Source organism: Umbelopsis ramanniana (assembly GCF_025399195.1).
Source record: "Umbelopsis ramanniana AG unplaced genomic scaffold K450scaffold_52, whole genome shotgun sequence".
In the NCBI taxonomy this organism is placed as follows: Eukaryota; Fungi; Mucoromycota; class Umbelopsidomycetes; order Umbelopsidales; family Umbelopsidaceae; genus Umbelopsis; species Umbelopsis ramanniana.
The window spans coordinates 126,203-153,948 of NW_026252138.1; the positions used below are offsets into that span (position 1 = coordinate 126,203).

General features: G+C 42.9%; 11 protein-coding genes across 11 annotated transcripts; 8 read left to right on the top strand and 3 right to left on the bottom strand.

The window, feature by feature from the left end:
• Positions 1-1,057: 1,057 nt before the first annotated feature.
• K450DRAFT_191494 (uncharacterized protein) lies at positions 1,058-2,403 on the top strand. The gene is made up of 2 exons (XM_051584455.1): positions 1,058-2,004; positions 2,085-2,403. Exons 1-2 carry the CDS (start codon positions 1,115-1,117, stop codon positions 2,212-2,214), a joined length of 1,020 nt encoding a protein of 339 aa, XP_051442265.1. The 5' UTR covers positions 1,058-1,114; the 3' UTR covers positions 2,215-2,403.
• Positions 2,404-2,853: 450 nt separating this feature from the next.
• Positions 2,854-4,210, top strand: K450DRAFT_213090 (uncharacterized protein). The gene is made up of 2 exons (XM_051584815.1): positions 2,854-3,777; positions 3,859-4,210. The coding sequence occupies exons 1-2, from the start codon at positions 2,888-2,890 to the stop codon at positions 3,986-3,988; spliced, it is 1,020 nt and encodes a 339-aa protein (XP_051442266.1). The 5' UTR covers positions 2,854-2,887; the 3' UTR covers positions 3,989-4,210.
• A 245-nt stretch (positions 4,211-4,455) lies between these two features.
• K450DRAFT_253008 (uncharacterized protein) lies at positions 4,456-6,666 on the top strand. Its single transcript, XM_051590966.1, has 4 exons — positions 4,456-4,526; positions 4,587-6,031; positions 6,137-6,304; positions 6,369-6,666. The coding sequence occupies exons 1-4, from the start codon at positions 4,496-4,498 to the stop codon at positions 6,384-6,386; spliced, it is 1,662 nt and encodes a 553-aa protein (XP_051442267.1). The 5' UTR covers positions 4,456-4,495; the 3' UTR covers positions 6,387-6,666.
• On the bottom strand, positions 6,334-7,375 carry K450DRAFT_253010 (uncharacterized protein). The gene is made up of 4 exons (XM_051590967.1): positions 7,258-7,375; positions 7,018-7,191; positions 6,731-6,948; positions 6,334-6,666 (listed from the first exon to the last, which is right to left on the bottom strand). Exons 1-4 carry the CDS (start codon positions 7,336-7,338, stop codon positions 6,510-6,512), a joined length of 630 nt encoding a protein of 209 aa, XP_051442268.1. The 5' UTR covers positions 7,339-7,375; the 3' UTR covers positions 6,334-6,509.
• A 385-nt stretch (positions 7,376-7,760) lies between these two features.
• K450DRAFT_253015 (uncharacterized protein) lies at positions 7,761-11,145 on the bottom strand. The gene is made up of 8 exons (XM_051590968.1): positions 10,634-11,145; positions 10,446-10,510; positions 10,232-10,362; positions 9,920-10,154; positions 9,538-9,843; positions 9,028-9,470; positions 8,831-8,962; positions 7,761-8,749 (listed from the first exon to the last, which is right to left on the bottom strand). Exons 1-8 carry the CDS (start codon positions 10,780-10,782, stop codon positions 8,039-8,041), a joined length of 2,172 nt encoding a protein of 723 aa, XP_051442269.1. The 5' UTR covers positions 10,783-11,145; the 3' UTR covers positions 7,761-8,038.
• Positions 11,146-11,276: 131 nt separating this feature from the next.
• K450DRAFT_253018 (uncharacterized protein) lies at positions 11,277-13,411 on the top strand. Its single transcript, XM_051590969.1, has 2 exons — positions 11,277-11,382; positions 11,452-13,411. The coding sequence occupies exons 1-2, from the start codon at positions 11,313-11,315 to the stop codon at positions 13,299-13,301; spliced, it is 1,920 nt and encodes a 639-aa protein (XP_051442270.1). The 5' UTR covers positions 11,277-11,312; the 3' UTR covers positions 13,302-13,411.
• Positions 13,412-14,439: 1,028 nt separating this feature from the next.
• On the top strand, positions 14,440-14,706 carry K450DRAFT_253022 (uncharacterized protein; the record flags this gene model as incomplete). Its single annotated transcript, XM_051590970.1, has 1 exon — positions 14,440-14,706. The coding sequence occupies one exon, from the start codon at positions 14,440-14,442 to the stop codon at positions 14,704-14,706; it is 267 nt and encodes an 88-aa protein (XP_051442271.1).
• A 282-nt stretch (positions 14,707-14,988) lies between these two features.
• Positions 14,989-16,247, bottom strand: K450DRAFT_253023 (uncharacterized protein). The gene has a single exon (XM_051590971.1). The coding sequence runs from the start codon at positions 16,218-16,220 to the stop codon at positions 15,261-15,263; it is 960 nt and encodes a 319-aa protein (XP_051442272.1). The 5' UTR covers positions 16,221-16,247; the 3' UTR covers positions 14,989-15,260.
• An 858-nt stretch (positions 16,248-17,105) lies between these two features.
• On the top strand, positions 17,106-19,245 carry K450DRAFT_253026 (uncharacterized protein). Its single transcript, XM_051590972.1, has 6 exons — positions 17,106-17,609; positions 17,684-17,873; positions 17,939-18,215; positions 18,283-18,484; positions 18,546-18,787; positions 18,875-19,245. Exons 1-6 carry the CDS (start codon positions 17,191-17,193, stop codon positions 19,174-19,176), a joined length of 1,632 nt encoding a protein of 543 aa, XP_051442273.1. The 5' UTR covers positions 17,106-17,190; the 3' UTR covers positions 19,177-19,245.
• A 469-nt stretch (positions 19,246-19,714) lies between these two features.
• Positions 19,715-21,901, top strand: K450DRAFT_253030 (uncharacterized protein). Its single transcript, XM_051590973.1, has 4 exons — positions 19,715-19,846; positions 19,942-20,583; positions 20,673-21,535; positions 21,612-21,901. Exons 1-4 carry the CDS (start codon positions 19,838-19,840, stop codon positions 21,853-21,855), a joined length of 1,758 nt encoding a protein of 585 aa, XP_051442274.1. The 5' UTR covers positions 19,715-19,837; the 3' UTR covers positions 21,856-21,901.
• A 2,643-nt stretch (positions 21,902-24,544) lies between these two features.
• Positions 24,545-27,637, top strand: K450DRAFT_274006 (uncharacterized protein; the record flags this gene model as incomplete). The annotated part of the gene is made up of 8 exons (XM_051593099.1): positions 24,545-24,902; positions 24,972-25,117; positions 25,182-25,364; positions 25,427-25,600; positions 25,674-25,874; positions 25,936-26,158; positions 26,224-27,242; positions 27,305-27,637. The coding sequence occupies 8 exons, from the start codon at positions 24,545-24,547 to the stop codon at positions 27,635-27,637; spliced, it is 2,637 nt and encodes an 878-aa protein (XP_051442275.1).
• Positions 27,638-27,746: the final 109 nt, after the last annotated feature.

The following is a 27,746-nucleotide window of genomic DNA, read 5'->3' on the forward strand; positions in this document are numbered from 1 at the left end:
GATCAAATAGTGGTATTAGACTTGAAACTGCACGACATTATGTCAGCTTAGACGCTAAAAGGGTTATCTCGCGGTCAAAAATCTAGAGAGCGGTAATGATGCTAAAATTCATTGAAGGAACCACGCCGCTCCCTGACGTGGTAGAGGTCTGGAAACTCGATATGTCTAGTTCGGCATCAGGTCTGAAATTTTGCAAACAAGGTCAACAAAAAAACTTCCTCGGCTAGATATTGCATCTTAGTATGCTAATGTGGCCACCAATATATGCAAAGCCTCCAATGAAGGATGGGAGGAAACTCTCCAGGTCAATGTGATCTCCACTGCTTACTTACCTTTCCTCCTTCTACCTAAAATGTACCGCACGGTCTATCAATTTTGTCGTCGCATCCCAACTTAGCACAACAGCCTCTAAAGTTCATGAAGAGGCAAAAGTGACAATGAAAATGCTTGCCAATGGTAAAGTGATTAAATGGTTAAATACGGAAGGAAATGTCAAAGGATGATCAACGCATTACCGGGTATCCAAACTATTGGAATTATTCTTTGTTCTAGAACTGTCAAAGCATACAGAAAGACGAGACAGATATCGTCAATGCCATGCTTTAGCCTCGGTTCAGCAATCGAGTAGTACCCTTCAGAATCAAATGTGATTTAGGTGTACCCTTTTTTCCTTCATAAATGTGATGCTTTGGACGAATTCCACTTCCACTAACTTCTTACAATTATTCTATGATAGCACGTTTTGTAGCTGTAAAACCAAACCTTCACAGACTTGTCACAAAATAGCTCAGCGTGCTATGGGAAAAATTAGTCCTACGAACAACGTTCGAGCCATCACTTCCACATTTAATCTATGGCTGATTGGTGAACTCGTGAAAATGCGTGTTTGAAGTAAGCACCTCCGCACGGCCCATTTACAACCGGTATCTGGTTGCTCAAACTGTAAACTGAATACGTGTCTTTCGGAATATATATGAACCGAAGGGCCACGCGTAGGCGGCCGCTTTTTAAAGCCAATAAACCACGCGTAGGCGGCCGCTATTTAAAGCCAATAAGCCACGCTGACATTTTTCTCTTCAACCACTTCGTCTTTTCATCTCACAAAGTACACACTATGGCTGACCTTTACGGTGTATATGCTCAATTCTTTCGTCTACCTGTACCAAAAGGACCTTTTACAGACCAAATCATCATCGTAACCGGGTCAAATAGTGGTATTGGAGTGGAAGCTGCTCGTCATTACGCTAACCTAGATGCCAAAAAGGTCATCCTCGCAGTCAGAAATATTGAAGGTGGTAATGAAGTCAAGAAGTCTATCGAAGAGAGCACAAAGCGCACCGGCGTGGTTGAGGTCTGGAAGCTCGACATGTCCAGCTCGGCGTCTGTCCTAGAATTCGCCAACAGAGTCAACAAAGAATTACCTCGCCTCGATGTTGCAGCTTTGAATGCTGGTGTAGCCACCTTTCTTTACAAAGCCTCTAACGAAGGATGGGAAGAAACACTACAGATCAATGTGATCTCAACCGCCTACCTGGCCATCCTCCTTTTACCCAAATTGTACGCCACTGCCGATCAATATGGTGTGACGCCACGACTCAATATCACATCCTCCGGAGTTCATGTGCAAGCCAAATTGACAAAAGAAATGCTTGCGAAAGGAAAGCCAATCGAATGGTTGAATACGGAAGAAAACGTCAAGGGCCAACAAACGCATTATCAAGTTTCCAAATTATTGGAAGTCTTTTTTGTACAAGAGTTAGCAAACCATATCAAGAGACGAGATAATGGACAAACCAAAGTTATTGTCAATGCCATTGATCCAGGTCTTTGCCACTCAAAACTCGTCAGAAATATTACGGCTCCAGGACAGAAAATGTTCATAACGATTTTCAAATTTTTATTGGCTAGATCAGAGGAAGTTGGCTCACGGACTATCGTCAATGCTAGTGAGAACGACAACTTCCAAACTCATGGCAAATATCTGTCTAGCTGCGTAGTATTCCCGTAAGTAAACAATTTTTAATGACTTATTCTAATCATAACACGAGAATCGATGGAAAATTGACCACTTCTTTCCATTACAGAACATCTGAATTCGTAAGAAGTAAAGATGGATATGAAGCACAGATCATGGTATGGAACGAATTGCGTGATATCCTGTACAAAATGAACCCTGCGACTGCCACCATCATTGATAGCGGAAAAGCACAGTAAATGCTGCTGGAGATAGATTGGACTGTTTCATTTCTACACTTTCATTTCAAACAAACAGCAGAAGTAGTTAATCTTTAGTCGATGTTATTTATGATACTCTTTCCATTCCTTTCGCGATACGACTTTTGCTGTTAAATCCCAATGATTTACCTTTTATATAAACTATTCTCAGAAAATTTTAGCTAAAGCATCTTCATATCCTTGGCATGGGTAATCAAACAAACATTTCTAGTCCTCGTTGTTACGCAGCTTCAAAGGAAAAGCGATCGGATAGGTGAAAACAGAAGCACAGATTATGAGTCAACATACTCATTACCAAATATCCGAATTATTGGAAGTATCCATTGAATTGAAACATCATGTGCGCTAATGCTGTTATATAAAGTCGTAAAGTCTGTTCAAATTTCCTTTGCATGGAACTTTACTGTGTTCACTCTGCCACTGCAAGTTGAATGCAAAAAGTTCAAAAGCAAAATGCTCCTCGAGGACGACCGCGAAATTGCTCAGAAACAGGTCCTATGGGTAGGGGTATTTTCGGCGCATTGTCCGTTGGTCTTGACATGCACACTCGGCGGGATTTTTATTTTTATTTTTTTATAAAATCAGCTACATAAATTCACATATACTACCCATCGTTCGCTTTGTCAACTTTTTGGCCAAAACCAAATATACTATGGATAAACTTTACGGCCTATATACTCAATTTTTAACTCTGCCAGAACCAAAAGGCCCTTTCACAGGTCAAGTCATTATCGTAACTGGATCAAATAGTGGTATTGGACTTGAAGCTGCACGACATTATGTCAACCTCGACGCTAAAAAGGTCATCCTCGCGGTCAGAAATCTAGAGAGTGGTAATGATGCTAAAAAATCCATCGAAGAAACCACAAAGCGCACTGGTGTGGTAGAAGTCTGGAAACTCGACATGTCTAGTTCGGCATCAGTTCTAGAATTTGCAGACAAGGTCAACAAGGAACTCCCTCGTCTAGATGTTGCAGCTTTGAATGCTGGTGTAGCCACCAATTTATTCAAAGCCTCCAATGACGGATGGGAAGAAACTCTCCAGGTCAATGTGATTTCAACCGCCTACCTGGCCATCCTTCTTTTACCCAAATTGTACGCTACTGACGATCAATATGGTGTGACGCCACGACTAAATGTAACAGCTTCCGGCGTTCATGGATGGGCAAAAGTGACAAAAGATATGATATCCGATGGCAATATGATTGAATGGCTGAATAAGGAGGAGAATGCAAAGGGCGAAGAAAGTTACTACGTAATTTCCAAATTGCTAGAGGTATTTTTTGTGCAAGAGCTTGCAAATTATATCAAAAAACGAGAGAATGGTCAAACCAAAGTTATCGTCAATGTCATTGACCCAGGGCTATGTCATTCCAACTTCACAAGAAATATCACCCAAACCCGCCAAAAGGTCTTTATGACAGTCTTCAAAGCAATTTTTGCTAGATCAACTGAAGTTGGCTCAAGAACCATTGTAAATGCTGGTGAAAATGATAACTTTCATACTCATGGAAAATATCTTGCCAACTGCGTAGTATTCCCGTAAGTACATAATCTCTCATAGCTTTTTACATTCGATGCACGACAAGGCACAAGAAATTTACCACATCTTGATTTTTATAGGACATCGGAGTATGTTAGAAGCAAGGAAGGTTATCAAGCACAGATCAGTGTCTGGAATGAATTGCGTGATATCCTTTACAAAATGAACCCGGATACTCTATCAATTATCGATAGTGGAAAGGCAAATTAAGCCATTCTACAGATAAGTTAATACGCTGGATAGACGACTATTTGGAAAGATTCAGCAAGCATAGCACTATTGTTTTGATGCCTAATAGTGGGTAGTTTAGTGGATGGCTATTATACTTTAATGTGAATTAATACTAGAATGATGAGCCTCCTCCTGATTTGGCCTACTGTATAATATACAAAGCCCACGGCGAACTGTTCACAGTCTTTGCAATGAATGTCCCCAATTTAAGGGCAACGCAATATACACATGATCGGACTTATGGCAATATATCTCATTAATGGGGATTTATTATATGTAATGTATTGCTTTTAGTTTCAGTGTCTTCACGGACTTGTCAATGGGCTATGGTAGAGGCTACTTACCTCGTTGATTATAACTTGACGTTGCTCAGGCAAATGACAGATTTTGCATCAACCTCATCAGTTGTGACTGCCTTTTTGTTTCTTTTCATTTTTTTCGGACAGTATCCTCCCCACTATTCAACTTCGCATTCACTCAACAACAATGAACAGCCAGAGAGTAGGCATTCTCGGTGGTATGTTTCGTATTTATACGTCGACTTGATAGGAATATCCAATAACGCATTAAAATTCAGGTGGCCAACTTGGGCGCATGATGATTGAGGCGGCTTCCCGCTTGAACTTGCAAGTGGTTATTTTGGACAAGCCTGTTGACAGCCCTGCAAAACAAATCGAAGCAACCCAAAAGCATATTGAAGGAGAGTTTAAGGATCCTACCAAAATTGAGGAACTTGCTTCCCAAGTTGATGTTATAACTATTGAGATCGAACACGTTAACGCCGAAATCCTTGCTTCGCTCGAAAAGAAGGGTTCCATTATTCACCCTTCACCATCAACCATTCTTACCATTCAAGATAAATATGCGCAAAAGCAGCATTTGGCTTCACATGGAATTCCTCTTGCTGAATATGTGGAAATCCCTGATCGTGCTGCCCTTGTTGCGGCTGGTCAAAAGTTTGGATACCCCCTCATGATTAAGAGCAAGACCATGGCCTACGACGGCAAAGGTAACTACGTTGCCAAGTCCGAAGCTGATATTGATGCTGCCATGAAGGCTCTTTCTGCTACCCCATTGTATGCTGAGAAGTGGGCCCCATTCGTTAAAGAACTTGCGGTCATGGTTGTTCGCCGCGCCAACGGTGAAGTTCGTGCTTATCCTGTTGTTGAAACAGTCCACAAGAACAGTATCTGTCATCTTGTCATCGCCCCCGCACAAGTTGACGGTGTTGTTGCTGAGCGTGCTCAAAAGGTCGCCGAAAATGCGATCAAGACCTTCAGCGGCGCTGGCGTCTTTGGAGTTGAAATGTTCATGATGGAAGATGGTGAACTTCTCTTGAACGAAATTGCACCCCGCCCTCATAACTCCGGTCACTATACCATCGAAGCTTGCGAAACTTCGCAGTACGAAAATCATTTGCGTGCCGTGCTCGATATGCCATTGGGATCTACACACATGAAGGTGCCTGCTTCCATTATGGTCAACATCTTGGGTGAAAATTCCGATATGGAAGAGTGCTATAAGCCCTGTCAAGAGGCTCTTTCCGTTGACGGTGCTACTATTCATTTGTATGGCAAGAAGGAGTGCCGCGCCGGTCGCAAAATGGGTCACATTACAGTTGTTGGCGAAAGCATGATGCAGGTCCAATCACGTCTTAAACCTATTCTCAACGCCATTGAACCCGGTGTTGAGCGCCCTCTCACTCTCAACCCATTGGTTGGAATCATTATGGGATCTGATTCTGATCTGCCAGTCATGAAAGTTGGCGCTAAGATTCTCAAGGACTTTGGTATTCCTTTTGAGTTGTCTATTGTCTCCGCACATCGAACACCACAAAGAATGACCGACTACGCTCATTCTGCTGCCACGCGTGGTATTAAGGCCATCATTGCCGGTGCTGGTGGTGCTGCTCACTTGCCTGGCATGGTCGCCGCCATGACTCCTCTTCCTGTTATTGGTGTTCCTGTCAAGGGATCTTCGCTTGACGGCGTTGATTCACTTTACAGCATTGTGCAGATGCCTGTAAGTATAGTGGAATGGGGTTACTTGAGAGTAATTGAGAACGGTGTCCAGGGGAACCATGGGTGACATCAACACCTTACTAACTTTATACCATTTTTTACGTAGCGTGGCATCCCAGTTGCTACCGTTGCCATCAACAACAGCACTAACGCAGCACTCTTGGCCATCCGTATCATCGGTGCCTTCGTTCCTGGCGTTTTGGATCAGATGGATGCCTATATGAAGAAGATGGAGTCTGAAGTTATGGGCAAAGTCGAGCGCCTGGACAATGTCGTGAGTCCTCTATACATTGATGAAATGATGAATGATGAGTTGCTTTTTAACACTGATTCCGTAGGGTTGGGAGGATTATTGAAGGGAAATGATGTTTTTAAGATTCCCAAATAAAAATACTACATAGAATTTATTTAAGCCTACTTCCTTTACTCAACGTTGTAGAAAATTGGATTGTGTGTACTTTATGCATACAAAGAATGCTTCATTCCTGTATAGCGCTGATTTGGATTAACTTTAGCTGAAATTCGCTACAGATATCCGCCGCTTTTGTTAACGATGCGGCAATATTCGTGAGCAGTGGGGACTGTGTTCGAACTCGGCACTCGTCTAGCACTGTGGCAAATTTGTCTTTGTAAGGTCTAAACGCATTGATGGTTAAAACAAATTAACTCAATGGCCACATCGCCATACACAAGAACTCACATATATTTATCGGATTTAAGGTGCTGATGTAACTCCAATGCATATACGTTGCAGAGGACATGGATATGGTCGATGGATATCTCGACGACCAAGTCTTCCGGTAATGGAGGCGTAAAATGTTTAGGTTGGCACACGCGATACGGAAACGACTTTGCTTCGGATGGAGAGTTAAAGGCCATCTGTGCCTGCTTTACATATGTAAGAATATCTTCCAAAAACTAATCAATGGAGGTGTTAGTTCGTTTCAGCAATGTAGAGGAATCGGGTTCTAAAATGCCATAACATACATTGAAGACGCTGCATAAGGAGGTAGTTCCGGGGTGACCATCTATGAGATCAATGGCTAACTGCGTGTAATTTTGACAATTTCGAGCTTGCTCTAAATGATATGGATTGTTTTCTGAAATGCAAGCCTTGATTTGACTGTCTCTATGGTAATTTGGCAGCCTGATCTGCAAATCCTATGACCGACACCAAAGTGATTAAAGCGGATTTCAATGCAATCTTGACGTAGCCGAAGGACCTACCCCTTTGATAATTTTTGTTCCCGAAAGAGATATTACACCTTTGAGCGTTTCATTACTGTATTTCAATGAAGATGTGTTCATTATCGAGGTTGCGTCAGGCTTTATGGTTGATCCCACATCCGTCCTGCTATTCAACTGACCTTAAAGATGAGAGCACGAGCGAATCACATTTGCCTGATCCACGGGAGTGATATTAGACCATAGCTCCCCACGTTCTCGGTGAAATACGGTATAAACTTACGTTCACAAGTCCCAGAGAGCCTGCTTAAACATTGCTATGACAAAATGTTAGGTTCTACCAATTCTTGTTCCACTACTAGACCATTCTTTAGGCTCAAGCTTACTTTCAACTCAAGTGACACGTCTGAAAGAACATCTGGTAATATGTCATTCAACAGCCAGCTGGATTCGTTTTCCTATTCAGCATCTATGTCAGTAAAAGCACGCATGACATTGAGAAGTAAACACATGCGACGAACCAAACGGGCGCTCATGACATGGAGTAGAGGAATGATATGTGACCTTTTTTTTTTTACACGTTTCAGGATTTTGTATTGAGGAAACTTTATCTCTACTTCTTAAACATGCAACACTATCAACAAATTCAAGATTTTTCACCATGGCTCCTCTCATACTCTTCAAACGGCGGGTGCATCATTCGAGAGTTCATGCCCATACCATTGCCTGCCGGTCCTTGATGGTAAAACTGTGGCGGGATGCTTCCAGCTAGTAGAATAGCCGGCGTTAATGAAATTCACCAAAATCCACATAATTACAAATTTTAAAGATACTGACGGTTCGACATGTTTGCTCCAGGCAACATGCCTATAAAGTGCTCTTTAGGTGGTGGTCTCATTTCTGACGGAAAACCAGGTGGTGGTGGTCCTTGCATGGAACCAGGTGGAGGGTTACCCATCATGTAAGGTGGGAAGGGAGGCATGTTACCCATCATAGGCATGGGTGGGACCGCTCCTCTCTGTGCTGGTGGTGACTGAATATTACCGCCATGAAGATTATTTCGCATTTGCATCAACTGCTCTAAATTCATATTTTGTCCGCTGGCCATTTCCATAGGCGAACCAGGGTATCCACCGGTGACAGGAGGAGGCCCACGTTGGTACATTGGCATAGGGTTGTAGCCGCCACCGTAAAGTGCAGGATCAGAAGGTTGTTGAGGGTATTGGCTCGCTTGCAGTGATCTTGGGTGTGCGGGCGAAAAGTTCGTTGGCTGTTTGTTGGCAACTGGCGAACCCGACTTTCCAGGGCTATCCGAAGACTTTGCACTTAGTTGTCGTAAGACTGACGTGGGCAGATTACTAGCAACCATTTTAGGTCGCTCAGAGTATGCACTAGGACTATTGCCACGCGCTCGTCCAGGTGAGTTATGTGAGGGATACTCATTATAAGACGCGCCACGCATTAGAACTGGTGAATGTTGTTGTTGTTGCTGGTCTGCAGAGCGCCTTTGCTGTAGAATGCTTGGATCGATTTGCTGCATCGATTGCATACGACCCACATCAGCGTCCATACCCATCTCATTGTTCACCAACACATGATTATGCGATAAAGGTACCTGTTGCATAGGCATTTGCCCTCCCCTATGGTTCATAGTAGGGCCTGAAGGTTCCATACCACGAAGTTGGTCATTCCGGGATGATCTGGGGTCATGCTGAGATGGACTATTTTGTGGAGGAAGGGCTACAGGCTGGACATGAAAGGTGTTAAGTTTATGCTTTGCTAAACTGTTCCTCTGCCGCCGGGATATCTTACCTTTGATTTTGAAAGGGCTTCCAGCACTTTGTTAAAGCCAGCTGCATCATTCACAGTATCAGGTTGACGAGGGCTTGGCTTATGTGCACCCAGGGATTGCAAAATATCGTTTTCCGACAGCATGCGCTTTCCAGTTGGCATAGGAGGACCTTGTGATTTCGGAACAGCGTTATGACTTTGGAACAGGGTATCAAGACTGATTGACTTTGGAGTTCCATCGTTCATAGGAGAAATAGATTCTTCCTTTGGAGCGTCGGATGGGGCTGTTTCATGTTGCTTGGAAGAGAAAAACTTTGCAAAACGCGAGCCACCCTTATTACTTGTGTTAGCGGAAGCTGAAGCTGACATTCTTGAACCAGATCCACTAATGACAAAGTTATCGAATGCCATTGTGGTGTCAGCCAAGTTGCTAGGGAGCTTGGCAAACAAATCGTCTACGTTATCTTTAACGTGTCCTACAATGTTACTTAAGGCATTGGAGCTCACGTAAAAGGTAAGAACGGCACTCACCCTTTGTTTGTTCTGGTGATGTTTCAATCGGTTTAGTAGGTGTGTCAGCTGCCTTTTCAGATGGAACAGACTCGACGTATGTAGCTTGTTCTTGTACAGTATCGTTGCTCTTTTCCTGGTTCTGTTTCTTCATCTTTGCCTTCCAAGCTTCAAGATCATTGATGAATTCGGCTTCACTTTCTTTGCTATCAGTTTGCTTGTTCTTTGCTGTAGTTTCAGCTTCGGGATCATAATCCATCCACTCTGGAGTTCGCTCGTGTTGGTCAAAGCCTTTAGCATTTCTCATAGTATTATGATCGCGATTATCTGCACCGACATTATGTTTGTAAGCGCTTCATGCAAATAAATACGAAAAATTCTGGATAGTGTATTTTGCCCTTACTTTCCCGTTTGTTCCGAGACGGCTCGACGGAGCGATCAGAATGGCGTTCATTTTGTCGCATTCTGGGGTTACGAGATTGAAATTCACTGGTTCCTTTATCCACCGAACCTCTAAACCCTCTCTCTGTGCCTGGTGTTCTATCCCGTCCAAACGTTCGATCATTCATGTTATGCGATACGCGTTGCGATCTCGAGTCGGCATTACTGTTGTCTCTCGGTGTTCGACTTTCGTGACCCTAAGAATGGATATAAAGATGATTAAAAGCAGTTTCAACACCATTAGCATATGGAATGGTGAGGTCGCAAGCTGTACCTGGCGTGGCCTAGTGTTGTTGAAGCTGCTTCCTGTTTTACCAGCTTGAGTTGCATCTTCCGAATGCTTAAGTCCCCCAAATACAGAAGAGTTAAAATTTGTTTTTGGTGGTCCAAGAACAATGTTTTTATCTAGACAGATACAATGATGGAAGGTTAGTATGGGAAATTGAGTATAAAAAGTCAAACTATCCAGTACATGAAATTTCATTTACCTAGTGTTTTCGGAGACGTGCTTCCATTCAAAGCACCTTTGGTATTTAAAGACTGCCAGTCGTCGCTGATATGATAGATTGATTAGTTAACATATTTGAGTGCATCCCCCCAATTGAAAACGAATGTGGAGCAATAAATCTGAAACATGTTCTGTTCCAGAACTGATGGAAAGAAAAGGAGAACTTACCCAAACCAGAGACTCAATCCAGGGAAATCATCAGGCTTGACCGCCAACGGGCTGTCGTGCAAAGAAAGAAGAAATTCCTTGGAGTATCTGATCACCTGTGGCTCCTCGTTGAGATTTGGAGTGCCGTCAGACGAGGAGCTTTCGGCCATGCTGGTGAAAACTGTTCGAACAAGAAGATCGGAGAGGCTTCAGTTGTATAGACACTAGACTTTAGTGTAAATTTCTTGGATGACACTAGTGTGTAATTAAATAAATCGTTGCCAAGGGTGGGTTCACTAGTATTTGAGTAGGTTGTTCAACTAGTGTTTTGATCTGTCACGATTGGGTATGATCGGTAACTCTGGGTTGAATTAACACAGGCGTTGTATGTTTTACGAATAAATTGGAGGTGTTGTGCTTTCCTATGAACTCAGAGTCAATGGGATCGCTGCTTGGTATTTGGCGTGTATGTCCTGTTTAGAAAACGAGAAGCACTTTGTTTCTTAGGCAAGACTGATTTTTGGGGGGATTCTCGAAGCGTTTCTTTCTCCAAGTGATGTCAGCTTTCATTATTGTAGTGAAATCAAGGTCGGAGTTTCAAATCGAGAAAATAATGGTGATGAACAGAACAAAGCATGCTTTCTTTGTTCGTTCTCCTTTACCCACCAAGCAAAATCCTGCCTTCTCTTGCCAACAGCAAATGCCACTTACAAGAAGGATGAAGAGGCTTCTGGAAGCCGAAGAAGGACAGAATGATATAGACTCCCATGGTAAGATACTACTTTAGCTACAAACAGCGCTATCTGACAACAAACCCTGACAACTCAAAATACACGTAGAAAACCGAGTAGTGAAGAGAACAAGAAAGAATAGAAATAAGATTGATTACAATCATTCAGTAACTGTTGAAAGGAAGATCAAAAAGATCAATAAACGCCGAAACGCTCATACCACTTACTCTAATACAAAGCGACTAAGCACCGGACCTGAAACAATGCAAGAAGTAATACCCTCATTGTGTCAGCTCGATCGACTTCCAGCCGAGATTATATTCGAAATAATGACTTATCTGACACCAACCACATTTCTTCATCTTGCTTACTTATGTCGTCGACTTTATCAAGTTGTTTGTGATGCACCTATTTGGGAGACAATTTGGCGCACGGCAGGCTTGAAGAAACCGGGACGGAAATGGAAATCGTATCGTGAAGTGGTTCTTACCGAAGCTGGGTCTATCTGTGAGCGATGTTACCGAAAATCTAAAACTTTTGGCTCTAATTCTCCTATAAAAATCATGGACACTGATGATGACCTTATGATCTCCCTTTGCTGCCGATGCCGCTGTGACTATTATGGTCAACACCCCGAACCGTATAAGGAAGAACAAGCTGAAGGACCTACGCAGACAGAAAGAAGTGTTAGGATTACCAAAATGCGAGCCAAATCTGAGTACAGGCTAACAGATGATGAACTCGAAGGTATCTCTGTAAATTACGCCCGAAATCCACACTATCGCAGCGCCGCTCCAATGTGCTTATACGATAAGAAAGAAATCATCCAAATGGCTAGAATAGTCCATGGAGGTGATATTGGTATTGAAGCAGCTCGAGAGGCGACTATTAAAAAAGGCAATGCAATGATTGAATCTCGACGCCGAAACAAGGAAACCAGAAAAACTCGTTTGGAAGAGCGACTCGCTGAAGCAAATTTGACGAACATGGTTAACCACTATGCGTGCAGGCAATATATTGAGTCATCGAAAGGAGGGGACTTGGAATCAATCGTTATCATACTTCAAGCTGAAGCCGAAAGGCTACGACTGATCCAGAATCGAAAAGCGGAATTGGATGCGGAAATAGCTACTTCTGGGATTCAAAATGTACCACCACTTTGTCTGATTGGATATCACGGATATGTTAACAGCGGAATTGGTTCAGTCGTAGGAGTCCTCTCAGAAGCAAGAAAGCAAGAAGTATTAGCAAAAAAGCAACAAGAAGTGACAAGAACTAAGAATGTCCGAAGACAAGAACTCATTGGCAAACTGACGGCTGCTGGATTAACTCTACGCTCCGATTCAAAATTGTGTCAACAATATATCGATTCTGCTACTGGAGATGCGGATAGCATTGTTGTTACCATGAAGGAAATGGACTGGTTCTTTCGATGCACCACTTATGCAACAAGTCGAAAGTTTCATTACTATTCATACGGAGAGAGCGACTATGATACTGATGACGACGATTACGGCTATCGTAGAGACTGGTGGCAGAATGACCGTGGTTGGGATCAACCTCGCAAGCAATATCATATCAACAGTGAAAGAGGAAAGGACACGGCTCTGGAAACATGGATAACAAGCAGAATGAACAAAAGATTATATCAGAGAATTGACCAAGATCCAGACGACCAATTTCGACCACCGAGCTCCCTTTGGCCCGCTATCAATGAAAAATGGCAAAGCGCTATTAGACGTCGTGCTTTACAAGAACTGACTTCTCATTACCGCAAGTATTATCAAAACTTGGTAAATACGTCAGACGCGAGGGAAATATCAGTCTCTGAGCGTCAAGTAATTGACTGGCTGGATGAACCCGAAGCAGTAGTTGGTTCGAGGCTTTCTAGTGCGCTGAGACTTATTATGGGAGAAAATTGGCATCGAGAATTGATTGACATAATAAGCATACTCTGACAACAGCGTATATAAGAGATGATACTAAACATTGAAATGCCTAATTCATATGATTATAGCAGTACCCTACGTAATTTGAATAAACTTGCGCAGGAAGCAATTTATCCACCAGAAGAAAATATGACCAACAGGAACAATTAAAAAATTGTCTTTAGATCACCATTACATTTAACACCTAGTCCATACCATGCCAGTGTATTTGCAAGCCCTGCGCTTATGGCTTATGAGATTTAAGTATGGGACTGAATAGTATTTCTTTAACTGGTATAAAATTTGATCGTTTCAAATGCTAGTATAACGCCGAAGCAATATCAGATTATTTTAGACTGTAGCGATTCATATGCCAAAATTTAATACCTTTCGTTCTATTGTCTAAATGCCACAATGGGGTGAAGGCCTAATGCTTTAGGGCCAGACCAAATTTCTGTCGTGATCTGCAACCTAATGTATTTTACATTATTGAATGCTCTCAACGGACTGATTTAATTATCATACCTTTTTGAAGTCACTATTTAGAAAAGGTAATGTACGCTATGGAGCTCATTTCGCTAAATCGTAGGGGCCCTGACGTCGAGCATAGCAAAATATTGTCCATGGTAAGGAAAAATGCTCAAAGCACGAAAGTGTTAATCGGTCTTAATCAGAATTCCAACAATGTAATCATATTTTCAGTGACATTTTTCAGAACAGAGATAGATTTGGCCTTACTGTATAGCACATCACAGCCTGTTCATGAACATCATTGTCAGGGTACCAGACACCGATTGAATTTTTATCTCATTTTAGTATTGGCTTTGGTAGTAGCTTAAGTTCTACAAAGTAGTACGCAAAATGTTGAGCAGCTAGCAAATTTCCAACAGATCAGCAAGGGATGTGACTACTGCTGTTAGACCTTTAGTTGTTTGGTGTGGAAATCTGATCAGATACTGTAGTAACATCTAGGAAATTGGAGAACAGGTCAGTCTAATTTCAACACCCCCGCTGGCAGCAGACTTTCCGCGAATTCTTTTCTTGTCCCCATATACGACGTTGACATGATCAAAAGGTGTATTCATTATTTAAAGCAATATAATCGAGGCGTTTTCATACTATTGCAATGGCGCATTGTTGGTTATGCAGCGATATACATACAGCTTTGATGACATACCGGTACGCTCCACTGCACGGACACATCTGTATATGCCTAGCATGCTTACCACTAACGCTAGTATTCATGCTGTGGCTACTCTGCAAAAACAGTGCTGAATCTTTAAACATAATACCAATGCTACAGAATCACCACCCCAAGTCCGTTATCAAGCATGACACATGTTCAAGTAGCTTAAGGAACATCCTTACTCTATCTCCCAGATCCATTCCGCACTTCATTTTCGCCGAATTATTTATAAGTCTCCGCTTACGATGATGACTTCGTTTTGAACACAAACCCTGATGTATAGCATGACAGCTTTATGACGTCTCGTTTTGTATCAACATTATTGGAACGGGCTCCATTTGTACGCTTCCAGTCATCTGTGAAATAACCTACATGTTCCAGACTATTCTGGGATTATCAAAAGCTTAGATAAAGGAAATCGATCTTATCATATTGATCGCCATTGCCATCTTACTGTGAATAATGCTTTTCAGATCGAGCGAAATACTGGACTAACAAAATTATCTGCAGATGCAGATACAAATACAACAGTTTTTTGTAAATGGGTCACTGTATGATTATATATTTGGTCAAAGGATGCGAGTCAGGTTTATAAAAAGGTGAGATGTGAGATTGCTTTTCTATACAGTCGTATGCAAAATGTGTTGATCGCACTTTTGTGGATGAGAGGAGTCTGAAAAGAGTTATTGAAGATATTATTTGACATTGAGTGGAGGCCATGGATGCAAGAGGGGGAGGGCTTGTTTTTTTGAAAAAAAAAAAAAAGCGGCATTCGGTGATAGAGGTGGAGAATTGTGGGCGGGCTATGCTCGTGCATACGAGATTGGTTGTCGATGATGGTTTGGTGATGCATCTCTGAACGGTGAAGGCAGTGTACGACATGACATGGATTCCATTTGCGTCGGACTAGATAGAGCTGGCGATGGTATATCGGCTTGATCTTCGTCTCGAAGCGTCAGAGCATGGTCCAAATCACGGATCATGCATCGAGTCTTTTGTAAAAGTGACTCCAAGTGTTTTGCCTCTTGTTCCAATTCCTTTCGGTGAGCTAAAATTTCATGGCGGCTCAATCGATCGCACTGCTGGCTATTTATCGGTGGGAGCGTTTTCAGCGGCGGTAGCTCAATTGGCGGTAATGGGGTTGGATTTTCAACCTTGGATGGTTGATAAACAGGAGATGGAATTCCTTGCGAGTTAAATTGCGAGGTTGGCTGCTGTTCTTCACTCCGTGGGATGTGAGTAATCAAAGAATTTTTAGAAGCAGTATTTGGTCGCATTGGTATGGGTTTAGAGATAACTTGAGCTTCTCCACACTGGGTATGCTCAGCTGATGGACTTGTTGGGGTGGATGATGTCTTGTTGACCGATGCTTTTAGCGGCTTTAGGTATACTGGCCTTTTGGTTTCTCCCATGGCTTCTTGTTGTGGCCCACGCTTACCAAGGCCAACCAAAGGGGAAGTTTCGATGGCCGAATGTCTTCTATGAGGGGCTGGATGAGCGTTCCCCTCGTCCTCTTCATCAGTATGAGATTCAGATGATGAGGTTGAAACGTTGATTTTCGATCGCTGGCGCCTTCTCCGTTGAATAACAGCTCGCTTCATGCTGAGTGGTCGATGGATATGATGTAGTTTGAAATACAGGCCACAAGCATTACATATTGGATTTCCTTCTTCATCTCTTCTCCAGAGTGGAGTGTTTTGCGTATTACAATTGAAACACTGCATGGATGTTTTCTGGGTATCGCTTATTTCAAGATGAAGCATTTGAAGAAGCTCAAGCAAGAAGAAAAGGAAGAAAGGTCGGCGATGCAGCGGTGCGTATAATATATATTTTATAAAAATAAAAAACTTTCATCATCCTTGTCTTGAAAAACGTGTGGAGAAGGAAAATAACCCTTTGGAGCGGAGATGCAACGTGCAGGGATGAGATGAGTTTGGATGACAATTGCGACAGTTTAGAGTCACAGTGATAGCCCACATTTAATCTACTGCCCACTAGCGAAGCATTTAAACGTAGTATCAAGCATTAAAGATGTTGTCCATTCAGATATTTTGCTACGATTTGCGAACGTATGTTAAGTCGCCTTCTTCATTCAGCCGGGATTCTCAAGCTCCGTCTGAAAGTTTTCTCACGCCTCGGCTGCCCCAGTCGAGTCAGCAAGGCAAGCCGTTAAAAAATGTATATTTACGCTTTATTTGATCAAATTGGTGCCATGTGTTCTGCATCTCATCCGTTCCTGGGCAACAAACTGGTCTGTTGGGGTGATTTTCGATCAAATACAGATGCAAGTAGATCATGCCTATTGTCCACACCAAAAGAGAATTTGTCGTTCAACTGCTTGACTGATATTGCAGTTTAGTAACTGTATGATACAATAAGACAGGATCTATATCCTGGTCTGGTTTACGATGTTATTTCCTAGAATATAATCAAAATATTGTCCCTGGCGGCTTCAAACTCACGGGCTTCTAGATTTTTTCAAACATATGACCACTTTAGGTAAATCGAACCCTGTTTGGATGTCTATCTGTGTATTTTGGGGCTGAGAGGTTGGCAGTACGAGACGATAGCTTTGGAGTGTTCACGGATGATTTTGAAAGTGGATGGGTTTCGAGTCCCGTCCTGCCCAAAAAAAAAAAAACGCCCAAAAAAAAATCATTAGAATGAGACTGTTCAATGAGCTGGTGAGATGGTTCAGCGCGAGTTGCAGTAGTTACGCTCGTTTGACATCTAATGAAAGTGCAATGTCTCGATCGCCAGAATAGCCCTCAAAATTGCTTTCTCATCAAGCTCCGGCAGCTCACCATTTTAGTCAATTGCCCCCTTGTAATAAGCTCACTGTTACCGTCTAACCAACACGACCATGATCAGCAGCAGGAAGCACAGACCCAGATTCCCGACTTTGCTGCGGTATTATCCTCATATGTTGAAAGACAAAAAATGCTCCTGGAAGATCCTGTCGGCCAATCTGACATGCCCAATGAAGCCACTTGTGTCTTCAGTATACCCGACCTGAGTCTTGTCGATGTACATGCTATCGATTGTGTGCTTTTAACAGGCACCAAGCATGTGCTCGGCTTGCCGTTCCTGACCGAATATCTTGGCTATAAGGGAAGGATATTGGCTACAGAATCGTCCATTGAATTTGCTAGGTATGGCAATTGATTGTTGAGGGTGTATGTTTTCTTCAACGAATTATTAATGTTGAGTGCTTTGGGGTTGGCAGTCAGCTAATGGAGGAATTAGTATTATATCATGGGCAAACAACGTCTTCTGCATCTCGTGATACACCCTCCACATCTATGGCCAAGACGGGACTATCAGCCTCGGATGACGGATGGAGATCTATCTACACGTTGAGGGATGCAAGGTCATGCATTAATAAAATCCAAGCAGTTCGATTTCGTGAAAATATCGTAGGTACTTCGTCATGAATGACTGCACTTATGAACGTTGCTAATGGCACATCAATTTTTGTTAGACGTTGTTTTCAACAATGCGAATCATCCCATATAGCGCTGGTCATTCATTAGGTAGTGCCAATTGGTCCCTGGAAGCTGGATATGAGAAGGTGGCCATTCTTTCCTCCACATCCCTCAGCACTGATATACACCCAGCACCATGCGACTTGGGGGTGCTGACTGGTGCGAAGGTCATCATATTCAGTGATCTCGTGAACAATGGAAATTACGACGGAATGAAGCAGGATGAAATAGAGCCACTCTCGGCTTCTAAAAACAGGCTATTTTCATATGTTGGTAAGGACCTAGTCAATGATATATGGGATCGCGGTAACCTCAAATTTACATCCTCTCGGCATACTAGGTCGTGCCATAAGGAGCCGCCACAATGTGATTTTTCCTCTTTGCACTTCAGGCATCGTCTATGATTTGATCCCTGAAATTCGACAATATTTAGCGACCATGGGCATAGAGGTTGGTGGCGAGGATCAATCGCAACTGACAATGTATATGGCAAGCCCGGTGGCCGACAAGTCATTACAATATTCAAATATTTGCGGTGAATGGTAAATTGAATGGTTTCTGGTCCTTATACGTGAATTATAACTAATGCTGTCACCACGTTAGGATGACCGATCAGCATCAGGATATGATGTATGTTCCTGAAGAGCCTTTAATTCATGGTGAACTATTGGCCAAAGGCGGACTACAAGTGATCAAATCGATGGACGGTTCTATGATTGGTAAACAAAAGATAAAAGAGCCATGTATCGTCTTCACAGGAGATTATCGCAATTTGAGCAAAGGGCCAGTCAAATGGTTCATTAATCGATGGAAATCGTCCTCTCTGAACGTGTGCATTTTCATCGGTGAGTACTCACGTTGTGACCCACGGTTTAGTCTGTTTCCGAAATCAAAAATTACCATGTCTTACTGAACGCTGCGATCTTTCTTAGAACCCGATACACCGCCTCTAAATGATCTAGCTCAAAGTATCACAAGCAACAGCGAAATGACACTACTACGAATACCAATTGATCATCGCTTGACACTAAGCCAAGTCCATGAACTATTGGAGCGACATTGTGCGCACGCAGCAGCTACTGTCCATGTTCTCTTCCCGAAGTTTCAAGGTCCCGACAAGTGGACGACCTATGGCAACATGAAATGGAAAACATATGAGAGTGGAGAAGTCATTACTATTGACCTGCAGCATCAATGGGAGCGCATAGCCGTAACCGAAAAGGTAATAGCATGATGGGTAATTTATCCCAACTGAAAATAGTTTTCTCACACGTGGATTGAAATATCGTAGTTAGCAAAATCGATGGCTATCCGACCTTTTCCCTTGGATGAAGGAAAATTCTTTGCTCCATTCAGTGGTATTCTGTCTCTTCATGACAATCGACTGGAGCTATCGCCTTTATTGAGTGTACGCCACCACGAGTTGATAGAGTTGCACAAGAAGCGGACTCTTTTTAGTGAACCACGAATGAAGCAATTGGTGGATCGTCTCAATGAAGTAAGTTGTGTTACTTTACTGGTTCGGCTATTGACTCCTTTAACTAACCTGATATAAAGCTTGGGATATCTACGTCGTCCCTGGATATCGATGTAGGTGAAACATCTGTCATCCTACAATTGCCTTCGGACATGAACGCTAGGATCATCATCGGCCATCAAAGCACTCGCATTGAAGCAAGTGACGAGAAGACACGGTCGTTTTTACGAGACGTCGTCCTGCATAACATTGTTGAATTGGCTTGACCTTTTTGTTTTTACCCCGTGTTTTGTTTGATCTTGCTTATTATTTTCTCTCTGTCTTATTTCTCTCTTACTTTCTTCTTTTTACTATTATTACCACCTGCTTTTGAGTTTTTTCCTTTTTACCACCATTTTGCAACTCATTTGCATTCGCCATGGCCAAAGTAAGATCTACTTGTTATACCCACTTTCCGCTTGTAACCATTTCATTTCCATAAACCTTGTGTACCATGATTTTTGACAATGATGTTTTTGATAGCCGGCAACGAATAAGCTTATGAACAACCCGTTCTTTGCGAATCGCCATCAACCTGTTATAAATGCAAATCAGGCCCCCATTGCAAAATCACCAGGTCAGCTCAAGTCGAAATGGCAACCAACGGCCGTACCAAAAATGGAAAGTCCTGTCAAAATACCACAAACTTTACCAGAGAAGAAGCAAACAGAAGCTCCCGCTGAGACACCAGTCTCCGTTCAACACGTCCCTGAAACCCCTCTACCAAAGCCTGCTGAGCCGAAGCCATCCGAAAAAATAATAGAGCCACCATCGCCTGTCGAGTCGCCCGTCGAAACTAAGCCCAAAACAGAGTCTACTGTCGCTAGTCAGCCCGACCAATCTCTTGGGAATGATTTTGGCTCTTCGACACCAAGCAAGATGGAGACGTCGCCTACAGAACAGACCGAAAGGCGGAAATCGTTTATTTCGTCCGCTTCCATGGAATCTCCATTACCATGGAAAAGCTTTGAAATAGCCGAACGACCGCAAAGCCAGCTATTATCTTCGTTGGGCGGAACAGAGGATCTTGACGATATGATTATGCAGCTTCTCGTCTCGCAAGCGGTTATTGACGCAAAAGATTTTGAAGTTTTGACCATGGAGGAAGTGGAGAATCTAAAAGAGGTAAAGGAGCGAGTCGCATGTATAAAATGAAGTCGTGAAACGTGCTTCATTAGCAACTGGTAGTAACACCGCCAATTTTCTTGCTGCAGAGACATATTGCACTGACACATCGGATAGAAGATCAAACTTCTAAATTATCTTTAGAGTCAAAAATGAGGGAGGCTTCGCAGTCGCTGGCTCGACTGCACCATACCAACAAGAAGATGGCTCAGCAGTCCCAGGAGCAGTTCATGGCTTCAACCAAAAAAGTCGATCAGGAGGCGAAGGAATTATGGAGGCTTATGAAATTAGGTTCGGAAGCTCAGCAACGTTTGCTACAACACACGGCTGGTACACTCAGTGTTGGTGTGAAGGTACTGGAAGACCAGATATCTCGACGTCCAAAGAAGAATAGTAAGCCTGCGCCAGCCTCAATGAATACTGCCGACGCAGAAGAAAAGATACGAAAGCTTGCTCTCGAACTTCGAAAGCGGAATCAGGAGGTGAACAAGCAGAGTGCAGAACTCGAGCAGCTGCGCTATGAAAAATTGCACGACATCGAATTTGAATCCAACAACAACGTTCAAACGAAGGAGCGAGAGATTCGAGAGTTACGTACTGAGTTAGAGCAACTGCATAATGGGCTGGACTTTTTGGTACGCCGACATCAACTAAATGGCCATGATGCACAAACTCAGCCGTCGGATATTCTGGCAAGCAGCTCGGCCAGCGAAGATTCTCTGTCGATCGACGGTACGCAAGGAGGGACCGACTTTTCTTTCAAATCATTCCATACCAGTATGACAGAAGTCAATGCAGACGATGATTCTTCTACCACCATACCCGCCCACACCATGACTCTGAATGCTCTTGACAAATTGCTCAAAGAGTCCCAAAGTAAACTACGCAAGACCGAAAGTGAAGCAGAGGCAACCCGCGTAGCATTAGCAGAATCCAGGGAAAAGCTATCAAGGTATGAAGACGAGGAAGAAAAACGGGGTCCAAAGTTAGGTGCCGACTTCCAGAAACTCAAAACCCAAAACGAACAGCTACTACAGGATCTGTTGGTACTGCAAAAGGACAACGCGAAACTCCGAGAAGATGCGAACGCTGCCCACAAACACCATAATTCTGTACTTGAGTCAGAATTTTCGCATGCAAAGGAGCAGCTGGAGAAGATGGAAGTGGATCTTTATGGCCTCACTGAATTATTTCCCATGGAAAAGACTCACAGCAGCTCCTCTGAGCTCAGCCCCATCGAAATGGCAGCCGTCAAGATCAGAGACATGGTGAGCAAAAATATAAGAATAGAAGAGACTATGAAATCGATGGAGGCCGCGATCAAGATGCATGAAGAGGAGCGGGAGAACATGAGTGCAGAACTTCAGGCAGCCAGGTTGCAATTGCAGCTACGCCCATTGCCGACCAGCAGCCCACCAATATCTACAGATACTCGAGCAATGGAAGCCCGCGAAAAAGCCTTACAAAGAGAGCTGCAGCAATTTAAATCCGAAGTGTTTGAATTGAGGTCGCAGCGTGAGGAATGGGAGCGAAATGTGGAAACGAAGTCTGCGTCAGAAAGCCAACAAGCAACCGTAGTAAGAGAAATGCAAGACAAGCACCAGCAGGACATACAAGATCTTAGCGTCAAGCATCAATATAAAATGGAAACGTTGCAAACCAAACATCTAGGCGAGATAGAGCCACTCAAGGCTCAGCTTATCCTCCTTGAGCAGGAGAAGGAGCGACTTCAATGTGAGGCCGAATCTTTCGAAAAGCAGTTCGGCATCAACAAGCAGACTCTAGACAACATGAAGAATGAGCTAAACATAAAAGAAAACTCCATTAGCGCACTCAAGCTGGAGATGAGCAAGATGAAAGACATGTTGGAGCAGAAAACTCGATCAGAGGAAGCTTTATTCGCTGCTGAGCAGCAAATGCACAAAAATCATGATGCTCAAATGGACATGCTGAAAAGGGAGATCGAGGACCTAGAAACGAAAATGCGGCACAATGCGGATCAAGCCGAAGAGCTTATTTCATCCAAGACTCAACGCTTAAAAGCGACCAACGACCAAATTGTGCAGTTGGAGCAAGAACTTATTCAGCTTCGAGACCAAGTCTCGCAGCATACCGAGAATCAAAGCGACAGCGATGAAGTGCGACACCTCAAGTCTGAGATTCAAGAGCTTCATCGTAGCCGCGATATGATAGAACAGGAACTAGCCATCACTCAAAAACAACTGCGTGATACCCAAGAAGGTCTATTGACAGCCCAAAGCCAATTCACAGTGAGAGAATCCGCCTTGCTCTTGCAAAGTTCTAGCATCGAGGCCGATTTTGAAGCCATCTTCAAAGAGTACGAGAGACTCACGCGCAATATCACTGACTTTGCAAGTGAACGCCAAGCTTACGATGAACGCATTCACGAGTTGCTACAGTACAAGAATAGAATTCAGACTGAGCTTGCCGATGAAAAAGTCCGAAGCTTAAAGATGGGCAACGAATCAAATAGTACTCAAACCCTTCGACGAGAATTTAGAAAACTCATGAGCGACGTCAAAGCTGAGCACCAGCGCGAACTGATGCAGGCGGAAGAACATCGAAAGAAACTCGAAAGTACGTTGAAAAATATAAGACGCGAAGAGGAGAAGCTACGTTGGGAGAAGCAATCCAGAGGCGTTCAGACCCATTTTGTATTTGAGCTTGATACAGCATGAACATATCTCTGACTACCTAGCATCTATACATTGATAATTTTTTTTTCCTTCTGTTATATCTTTTTACCATTCCTATAATTATTTTTTGTTGTTGTTTGCATTCATTAATGTTTTTGTTATGTTTTGTTTGTACAGGGCCTTCTTTTCGTTTCTCCTTCCTATTTCAGAGAAAAAAAGCTATCACACAATTTTGTACACCCTTTCCCTCATTGATTATTATTTCCAATTATATAACCCATCATCAGTAGTAATTCATTAGAGCAATAAAAGAAGCTAAAAAAAAAAAAAAAAGAGTGGACCACCGCAGGCTGGAGGATATGCTTGGCAGACTCATCGATCGCTACATTTTGCATCATCTGTTTTTGCGTTTAATCAACCGTCATACTTGCTGTCGCTACTTTGAGGTATTAATGGAAGTAGCTGAGATGACTACGCTAACGCCGTTTCATGCTAGAACGTGCTGCAACGTGGTGCGCCGCCCACCCAAGTCAATTTCGACGATATTACAAATAAACAAATCCACAAAACGTTGACCCTGTAAAAGACATTTACTGGTAACTGAATTCATCTTCCAGGCTAGCTAGCTAACACTTTCCTGTCAAACAAAACTCCTCGAGTCAATTTAATTTCGAGTGCTGAGCTAAAAGTTTTAGTTCGGTGCTGAATGGAATCTGGAGCAAATGCTAGTCTTGGCACACGGCTTTAGTCGGACCGTGAACAAAATTCCTTCTCAATTCCTTTTGATTTATAGCTGTGAAGTGATGACATGCTTTGCAATAGCACCTTGTATAGTGTTCCGAAGAACGTCGTATGCTCATGTTTAATGATGCTGTGAACCGAGGGGGGTGACTCACCTAATAGCTGTATGACACCATATATTAGAACGAGATACAGCAAAAATTCTCATTACCCGAGTGATAAGACATGGCATTTCATCAAATTTTTGGTTTTCTTACTGCTCCCTTAAAAATAGACAACACCTTTTTTTTTTTTTTTTATTGTTCCAGGAGAATCCTCCACAAAAAATTGTCGATGATTTTTACCACAATCCAACTTCTTATCACGTTTAGTTCAAAAATCGCTATATGCCTACAGACAATGTTATGTAATAGTGACTATTGCATCATAGACGCCGCATTCGATGTGGGTTTGCGATTTCAACTAGCACTAGCCGTTCCGTTGTGAATGACTACCCTGGCTTTCGATCAATTCAGTATATTACCTCTTGTTATACTTCGGAACTTTTGTTGCAAGTACGAACAATGACTGTCAAGCAGATTGAAGAATGTCGGTCTGCTACAGTCGCTCATAAACCCAGGGAGCGGACTCGCACTCATTCAGCGCCATATTCATACGCCGTTCGGACGTGTGGTCCTACTTGCAGTTGCGATATATTTGGCCTCGAAAGTCATTCTAAATCACGTTTAACGGCATGTACAGGCATGAGGAGCACTAACGAGTCAAACAATCATAAAACTGTGGCAATAAATGTCGTTGATACAAGTTTAGTCGAAGAGCAATCTACATCTACAAATACCGAAAGTTTTTCGAAGATCATCGAAGATGTGCAAACTGTCGTAGTGGACGAAGTTATAGATTCGAATCAAGCATTAGTTCAAAGTAAGTGGATTTTTCAGCTCCCATGGGTACGAAAACCAGAAGTCTTGGATATTGATCGATGACCTGCAGATAAACAGGAAGAAACCCCCAAAATTTCAAAGCCGAAAACTGTGACCTACGCTGCCTCAGCAAAAATTTCTCCAGTAGTGCATCCAGTTCAAGAATTGTTAGAGACAGAGCAGGACTATGTCGAAAATCTTGTCATACTGGTGGAGGTAAGACTATTCGATGAATACACACATTTGGATACAATAGTTGAACTGACTAGTTACAATATAGGTGTTTCTACGGCGACTTATTGCCCTTCCGTGGATCACTCAAGAACAAAAAGACACAGTCTCTCGAAATGCTGAAGATATCCTGAAGTTTCAATTGAGTTTTTTGGATCTCCTTGAAACTGCGTGTGAACAATCTGTGAAAGCCGACCTAGCCCTTCCTATTGCAGAATGCTTCATTGAAATGGTTTGTTTAAATTAAACTCTTGTCAGTGGGTCCATCTTTCTATTACTAACTAACCATCGTAGGGAAATGGATTTTCAATTTACACCGAGTACTGTATACAACACGAGTCAGCGCTGAATGTATGTAGAGAGCTCTCTTCAAAGGTGGAGTGGCAAATGTTTGAGCATGATGCTATGGCGGAAGCGGAGCATTCATCACCTCAGCGAAAGTTGCAGTTTCAAGATTTCCTGATAAAGGTATTGTACCGGAGGTGGCTAAGCTCTTTGACAGTTCATGTCAGACAGCACTTTCCTAATGTTTAAAATGCAGCCTGTTCAGCGGATATGTCGGTATCAACTACTGCTGAAGGAAATTTGGAAAATGAGACCGAAAGCACAACAAGACGTGACCGAGTTGCAAGAAGCATTGAGAATTATGCACTCTGTGGTCAATACCATCAATAATGAAAAACAAAAGCGAGATGTTACTCTCATGACAAATCGCTTCATTGAACGCCTCGAAGGCGACTGGGTAAGTCCTACCCGGCTTAGTGCAAACATATTGACAACAATCTGACTTTGGGACTTCGCAGAGGCTAAACAAGCGGTCGTTACAACTACTCGGAAATGTTATCTACTCTGGTGCTTTGGAAATGCTTTCGCTTCATCAAATGAATCAAAAGATCAAGTACTATGGTTGCTTTCTCTTTTCCACCTACATGGTCATCGTAAGAGCAAAGAAAAGTACTGTTTACGAGCCTAAACATTGGTTTCCTTTGAGACAATTTTCACTGCAAACTCTTCAGGATAACGATGGTAATTTTTGTATACATTCAACTTTATCCTTTTTATTATTTATCTAATTGATTATATTTCCGTAGGCCACCTTTGCAACTCTTGGTTGCTTGTATCTGGACAACATGTGTTTGAATTTGGTGCATCGTGCCCGCAAGAGAAGCAAGTTTGGATTAAAGCAATCCAAGGCGCAATTGCTTCGTTGAATCCAGAGGAACACGTTGAAGCCATCGCTCAAGCTCGAGAAAGGGATGAATGGCCAGAGGATATGTTGGTTTCTTCTTTAGAAGAGGGCATCAAGTCACCTTCGCCGAAACTACGATCTCGATCATTAGCAAATATCAAGGATGCCGCCTCCGCAACCGCCAGTTGGAAGCAAATATGTATCAAGTCGCCTCAAAGCGTAGCTCCTAAACAATCTTATTCCACTCCCAGCTCAGTAGCAAATACACCGAGACTGTCGCAAGAAGTTTTATTTTCAAAGAACATTCCGGACGATGTGCACAGCGAAAGTGGATCTTACTCGGAAACATATTCTGCGGAACGAAAAGAGTCAAGCGAAATGGAAGCAAGATTCGTTATGGTAGCATCTCCTCCAAGCGGTGGTGGCTATTTAAGTATAGACTCTCCGGGAAAAGGAAAATTTAAAAGTCCCAAGAGTGCTCATAAGGAATCTAGAAAGGCTGTGGTAGATCAGAAGCTCTTTGATGTCAGCACCCAGGAGGTGTTGACCGCTAAAGCACTGTCAGCACGCGAGAAGGGTATGATGTCGTCTAGGACTCGGCGTTTGAGCTTTGGAAAGGGCCCGACAAAACCATTGACATTAGTCGATGTCAGGGACCACAAAAATACTAAAGAATCCTTGACACGACGCCAGTCGCACGAAATTGTCGTGAAGAAGTTGCGGCCTAGATCTAGCGATATACAAAATGGTTCACATCACGATTCATATTCATCGTCTGTAGAAATTAATACCCGATCCTCTTCCCAACTTGAGGAACAGCCATTGACCAACAAGGAGATTGATCCAGTCAGTAGTAACATACCTCATGGGTTCTTCGAAAAGGTCATTGATAAATTTAGCGCTATATCATCCCCTCATAGAGTAAGTGCCATTTCTTTCCAAATCGATGGTTATTCGAGCACTAACATAGTTGTGCACCTTAGCATCGTCCTCCGGCGATCAAAACCAATCTACCCCGAGTCGTTCGGTCAGATTCTCTGAAAATGCTTCAATCAGCCTCGACTCCCACATCCGCCTCCTCGGCTTCTTCGGTGGGAATCGATGCACATTCTGATACTTTGAATAGTCCAATAGGACCTTCAGATCGTAGCCATAGTGAATGGAGTCACTCAGATATCATCATAGATGACGACAAAGTCAAGCGGACAAAGCGATCCTCGCAACCGGCTCAATGTGATCGTGAAGGTTCAAAGCTACCCTCATGGATGAGGACTCCGGTCAGCAGGCGAAGAAGAGACTCCAAGACAAAACAATAGACTCTATGCAAAAAATTATTCCACAGATGAGCGTAAAAGAACATCTCCGTACACCCACATCATCTTTTCCTTCATGCAATGCTGGGCGCGCTAACCACACTCTTTCAAA

Coding starts and splice junctions, on each gene's coding strand:
- K450DRAFT_191494 (XM_051584455.1), top strand. CDS start 1,115: ATGGCTGACCTTTACGGTGTATATGCTCAATTCTTTCGTCTACCTGTA. Junction 2,005..2,084: donor TCTAGCTGCGTAGTATTCCC/GTAAGTAAACAA, acceptor TTTCCATTACAG/AACATCTGAATTCGTAAGAA.
- K450DRAFT_253010 (XM_051590967.1), bottom strand. CDS start 7,338: ATGAACACATCTTCATTGAAATACAGTAATGAAACGCTCAAAGGTGTA. Junction 7,192..7,257: donor GAACAAAAATTATCAAAGGG/GTAGGTCCTTCG, acceptor TGTCGGTCATAG/GATTTGCAGATCAGGCTGCC. Junction 6,667..6,730: donor CTTAAATCCGATAAATATAT/GTGAGTTCTTGT, acceptor CAATGCGTTTAG/ACCTTACAAAGACAAATTTG.
- K450DRAFT_253030 (XM_051590973.1), top strand. Junction 20,584..20,672: donor AAGTGGAGAATCTAAAAGAG/GTAAAGGAGCGA, acceptor TTCTTGCTGCAG/AGACATATTGCACTGACACA. Junction 21,536..21,611: donor TCCAGGGAAAAGCTATCAAG/GTATGAAGACGA, acceptor CAAAACGAACAG/CTACTACAGGATCTGTTGGT.
- K450DRAFT_253026 (XM_051590972.1), top strand. CDS start 17,191: ATGAAAGTGCAATGTCTCGATCGCCAGAATAGCCCTCAAAATTGCTTT. Junction 17,610..17,683: donor TCGTCCATTGAATTTGCTAG/GTATGGCAATTG, acceptor TGGGGTTGGCAG/TCAGCTAATGGAGGAATTAG. Junction 17,874..17,938: donor TTCGATTTCGTGAAAATATC/GTAGGTACTTCG, acceptor AATTTTTGTTAG/ACGTTGTTTTCAACAATGCG.
- K450DRAFT_253018 (XM_051590969.1), top strand. CDS start 11,313: ATGCCACTTACAAGAAGGATGAAGAGGCTTCTGGAAGCCGAAGAAGGA. Junction 11,383..11,451: donor GAATGATATAGACTCCCATG/GTAAGATACTAC, acceptor AAATACACGTAG/AAAACCGAGTAGTGAAGAGA.
- K450DRAFT_253023 (XM_051590971.1), bottom strand. CDS start 16,220: ATGCTTCATCTTGAAATAAGCGATACCCAGAAAACATCCATGCAGTGT.
- K450DRAFT_253015 (XM_051590968.1), bottom strand. CDS start 10,782: ATGGCCGAAAGCTCCTCGTCTGACGGCACTCCAAATCTCAACGAGGAG. Junction 10,363..10,445: donor CACGTCTCCGAAAACACTAG/GTAAATGAAATT, acceptor GTATCTGTCTAG/ATAAAAACATTGTTCTTGGA. Junction 9,844..9,919: donor GTCTCGGAACAAACGGGAAA/GTAAGGGCAAAA, acceptor ATGTCGGTGCAG/ATAATCGCGATCATAATACT.
- K450DRAFT_253008 (XM_051590966.1), top strand. CDS start 4,496: ATGAACAGCCAGAGAGTAGGCATTCTCGGTG. Junction 4,527..4,586: donor GAGAGTAGGCATTCTCGGTG/GTATGTTTCGTA, acceptor ATTAAAATTCAG/GTGGCCAACTTGGGCGCATG. Junction 6,032..6,136: donor ACAGCATTGTGCAGATGCCT/GTAAGTATAGTG, acceptor TTTTTTACGTAG/CGTGGCATCCCAGTTGCTAC.
- K450DRAFT_213090 (XM_051584815.1), top strand. CDS start 2,888: ATGGATAAACTTTACGGCCTATATACTCAATTTTTAACTCTGCCAGAA. Junction 3,778..3,858: donor GCCAACTGCGTAGTATTCCC/GTAAGTACATAA, acceptor TGATTTTTATAG/GACATCGGAGTATGTTAGAA.